Source organism: Mastomys coucha, unplaced genomic scaffold (assembly GCF_008632895.1).
Source record: "Mastomys coucha isolate ucsf_1 unplaced genomic scaffold, UCSF_Mcou_1 pScaffold16, whole genome shotgun sequence".
In the NCBI taxonomy this organism is placed as follows: Eukaryota; Metazoa; Chordata; class Mammalia; order Rodentia; family Muridae; genus Mastomys; species Mastomys coucha.
In genome coordinates, this window is record NW_022196898.1 from 62,686,633 (window position 1) to 62,691,164 (window position 4,532).

The 4,532-nt window shown below is 36.1% G+C and overlaps 1 protein-coding gene across 4 annotated transcripts in view; it reads left to right on the forward strand.

The window, feature by feature from the left end:
- The window catches only part of Olfm3 (olfactomedin 3), a 219,963-nt gene that overhangs the window by 188,254 nt on the left and 27,177 nt on the right, over window positions 1-4,532 (forward strand). For all 4 annotated transcript variants that reach the window (XM_031375244.1, XM_031375246.1, XM_031375245.1 and 1 more), the window contains exon 3: window positions 3,694-3,849. In XM_031375244.1, coding sequence (XP_031231104.1) covers window positions 3,694-3,849 — 156 coding nt within the window. The remainder of the gene's footprint in view (window positions 1-3,693; window positions 3,850-4,532) is intronic.

A 4,532-nucleotide genomic window follows, 5' to 3' on the forward strand; every position in this document is an offset into this window, starting at 1 on the left:
AAAAAAAAAAAAAGAAAAAAGAAAAAAAAACAAATAAACAAGACAGGAAAAATGCTTCCAAAAGATTATCAGAGATGGGAGACATTGATTTTGCTAAACAGTGTAGATGTCTGTTAGGTAGTTTTCATAGTTGTGACAAATATCTAGGGATAACTTACAACAGAAAGAATTTATTTGGGCTTATTGTTTTAGAAGCTTTGGCTAATGGTCATTTGGTCCTTGTGTTCTTTGACTGTGATAAGGCAGACGGTCTTGAAAAAGACCATGTATTTGAGCGAACCAGCAGACAGAAACCAAGAAAAGATGACATTGATATGGTATAGGCATGAAACACCCCTTGATGACTTGTACCTAGAAACTTAACTTCCTCCAGCTAGGCCCTACCTCTTAAAGTTTCCAGACTCTCTCAAACTAGTGCTCTCATCTGAAAATCAAACCCTTAGTACATGAGCTAGTGGATGACATCCTGCATTAAAATACAAGAGAATCCCAAACAAGCATAAAAAGCCGGAGTGCAGACCTACTTCAGAGAGAAACAGCATAAAAAGAGAGACGCGTCTCCTTCCTGTGAGTCACATGATGGAGATGTCAGTGTCCCTTATCATTGGGAAATGTTTGCTCAAGGGAGTAGTCTCCATTGACACTAGGGAGCTCTTCCTAGGAAGAGCTGAAGACAAGTCCTACCCAAATCCTGTCCATTTAGACACCTTTAGTGATATCTTACACGACAGATACAGTTCCTGCAGTTATTCAAGGTTATGTAACATAGACGGCACAGCTACATCTCATCAAAAAGTCTCTCAATGCATTTTCCCATAACACAAATCAAGTTGAAAATTCAATTGGGAAGTCCAAGTAGAATGTAAAATAAGCGACCGTCTTTTAACTCAATTCTGAATATTTCCTTTTGCCCATCATATTCTAATTGTGTGGAATATGATTAGGCATAGAAAATTCTTAGGAGGATATCAACCATGCTAATGATGGGTATCTTCACAGACTGCTACATATTTAAATAGGAAGCCAGTTTCTTTAATGCAAATGTTTAACTGTAAATGAGGTTAGAAAATTGCTTTGAAAGCAATGCTTTTATTCATGATGTTTCCATGAGTTCAATGTTGTCTCCAATTTTATATTGGACTAAAAAATATGAAGCTCTCTAAATATAATAATTTCAAATTGAGAAATATTTGTAGTCATATATTCCTGGGTGCAACAGTTATAGGGAGACAAAAAAAACTTTTGCTAAAATATTAAGATCCTAATTACCATTATACTATTTGAAAACTGAGATGATTCTACTCAGGAAATATTTATCAAGCACTTATTCTGTGTCTGGTTCTGTGCAACATCTTGCAAGTAAAAGATGTGAAGGCATAGCCTGTGATGAGGAGGACAGTAAGGGCCTTTGCCGACATTGTCCAAGAACATATTGCAAAATTACTTTTAATATAAGCCAGACAGTATGGACATGGGGCAGACTAAAGATCAAGACATCACAGGACAAGGATAAAGAAAAATTGACTTGTCTGACAAGAGGTAAAGAACTGAGGCAAGCCCAGGTACCAGAATACACTGACTTTACTAAAAATGATAGTTCTGGGAAATGTGTCAACACGGTCTCTTTTGAGCTAACTGGTATGTGTGTTAATCTTCATAATTTCTCCTGATGGCAAAGTATATCTCTGAAAAGATTATTCATTTGTAATTCATGTGTGGTTTTTTTCAATGAAAGTAGTATTATACTAATTACTAAGTAATTCATATTTATTTAATAATAAGTAGAAGCAAACATTCACATATCTAAAACAAAGAGCTATTTGCACCTTTTGGGGGCTCATTCTTTGGTATATTCACTAATGCAAACAAAAATATTATTTAATCAAAATGGATTTATATATACATTATGTACATATACACAGTTCCTTTCTCTTTGAGAAATCTAATATTAACAGCCTAATACATATTTTTAAAATTCTTTTATGTACACTTCTTCATGATTTTTCTTAATAGATACTATCTTTTGTATGTGTGACTGTATTTTATTTATGATAAAGGATCAAATTCTGTACCATATTATATTTTTCTCTTATAGAAAACCTTCCCAAATTAATGGGATATCTCAGGCTTTAAAAGTCAGTTGTAGGAATCACTTGGGAATCTTGATAAATATACAGACTAATTGAGTGTCTTTGTGATGGTGCTGGCATTCGCACTTTTGACAAGCTTCCAGGTGAAGATGAAATTGTTGCTCTGAAGTACCAGGGTTGTAGACATCCATCTTTGTCTTTCCAATAATTTATTCTTAGCTTATTCTTCATTCAAATGCTTCCCTCTGCTACAGGCTTTCTCTTTGGACTTTGCTACCAGAAAAATTAAAGCAGCTTTCCTTTCATTTCTGCACTCTTTCTAGGTCACCCATTTCCTACTTCTAAATAGCCTGGGGCTCAATGAACCTGGGCCAGTGCCATCGGCTTAACATGTGTTTCTGCCTCTCTATAAGGCATTTTATGTGGTTACAATTTCCCAAGTCCCTCAAACATATGCTATGCTACTTAGAAGGTGTTCCAACACTACCAGCCCAGCACTTGTTCTGGTCAACTCAGTGTCACCCCTCAGAGTGTTTTAGAACCATCATGATATAAATGCATTGAAATCAACGGGAGTTGTTTTCAAGGCTCAGTGAGCCCATCTAGAGAGGATCCAGGTTCATTTGTTCTAGAAAGAACAAATGATACAGAGATGCAACAGAGGCAGAGTATAGTTTCAGATATGTGTATGTATGTATATATACATATATGTATATATACATGTATACACACATACACACACACATATATTGTTACGGTAGTATAGTTTGTTTACAAAGAGGAAGAGAGTTGGAAAGAAGAGGGGTAATTCAGTATCTCATCATGCTGAATTTTATACTATGCACCCTGAGCATTTGGGAGGCATTTGCATTTTGGGTTCATTTGCAACTGTATAGAATTTCTTACACAAGTTCTGCTACACTTAACTCTGCAAAGTAGTTCATGCATTGTCTGTGTCCTTAGCATCTTTAATGTTCCACGTCAGGATGAATGTTAGTATTATAACAATAGACCAGTTTCAGAGAGTCTGAGTATGCTCTGCACCTGCTGGGTTGATGATTTAAGTGGTGGGGATTGAGGGAGATCAGCCTTCCTGTCTGCCAAATTCTTTTTCACAGACTTCATTAATCCTTCAGGAAGTCTCCACCTCACTCTTTTCCTTATTCTTGTGCCTCAAAATGATTGAACTCTGTTGGACCTGTCAGTACAACACACTGTTGCTAAGTACCCCTGGCAGAAGTTACAAACAGCATTTAGAGACACATTTTATGTCAATGTGCATTATCTTGGGTATTATTATCTTATGAAGCCTTGGAATAAAACTAATTTTAATTTTTTTCTAATCTACTAGTTTTTTGCTTATGTGACCATATTAGAAAGTGATACATGGCCAATTGTTATAACATGCGTAGGTATGATTTTCTTTGGTTGGAATTGTTGAATGCTTATTATAAGGAATCATTGAAAATGAGACAACAAACATTAATTTGCCAAATTGGTGCTTCTGTTCTTCATGTTAGTGACATTTTGATACTTTAGTTGAGATTTCAAGTTTCCATACACTGAGAAAAATGTACAACCAATGACTTTTTTTTTTTAACAGGTACAGAATATGTCCCAGTCTATAGAAGTCTTAAACTTGAGAACTCAGAGAGATTTTCAGTATGTCTTAAAAATGGAAACCCAAATGAAAGGGCTGAAGGCCAAGTTTCGGCAGATTGAAGATGATCGGAAGACGCTAATGACCAAGCATTTTCAAGTAGGTGTGAATCCTGCAATCTTGACAGCCCAGCATAGTATACAGGAAGCATGTCACTCAGCTGGAAATAACTATTCCTGGGCCCATGGAGGAAGTTAAAGACTCACTGGAGACACAACGTCTCGCCACTAAATAGTGACCATTAGCAAGGAACACTTAGAATACTGTTAGTTTTTTTTAAAGGTGCTATCCATCAGAGAATGTGAAGTTTCTGCATAGAATTACAGGTAGTTTACCATCTAATACAAGGGGAAATCCCCAGGAAAATTATGCTACTGTGAATACGTAAATTAGTAAAGGAAGCAAAAATACCATTTATGACAGAATCTTTAAAAGGATACTTCTCAAAGTTTATATAAGTGAGATCTTTTAAAAAAAGGCTTTAGGTGGTTTAATGCCAATTATCTTGAAACTAGATAAGTGAAAAATATGTTGAGCATGCTGGGCATATTTTATTAATGATATATGACAGAGTCATTTATTTAAAAAACTTCTTGGTCCGGTAATGTCACTTGAACTCTATGAAAAAGTACTGCCTTACCAGGCAGTAGTGGTGCATTAATCCCAGCACTTGAGAGGTAGAGGCAGGCAGATTTCTGAGTTCGAGCCAGCCTTGTCTACAAAGTGAGTTCCAGGACAGCCAGGGCTACACAGAGAAAAACCCTGTCTTGAAACCCGCCCCA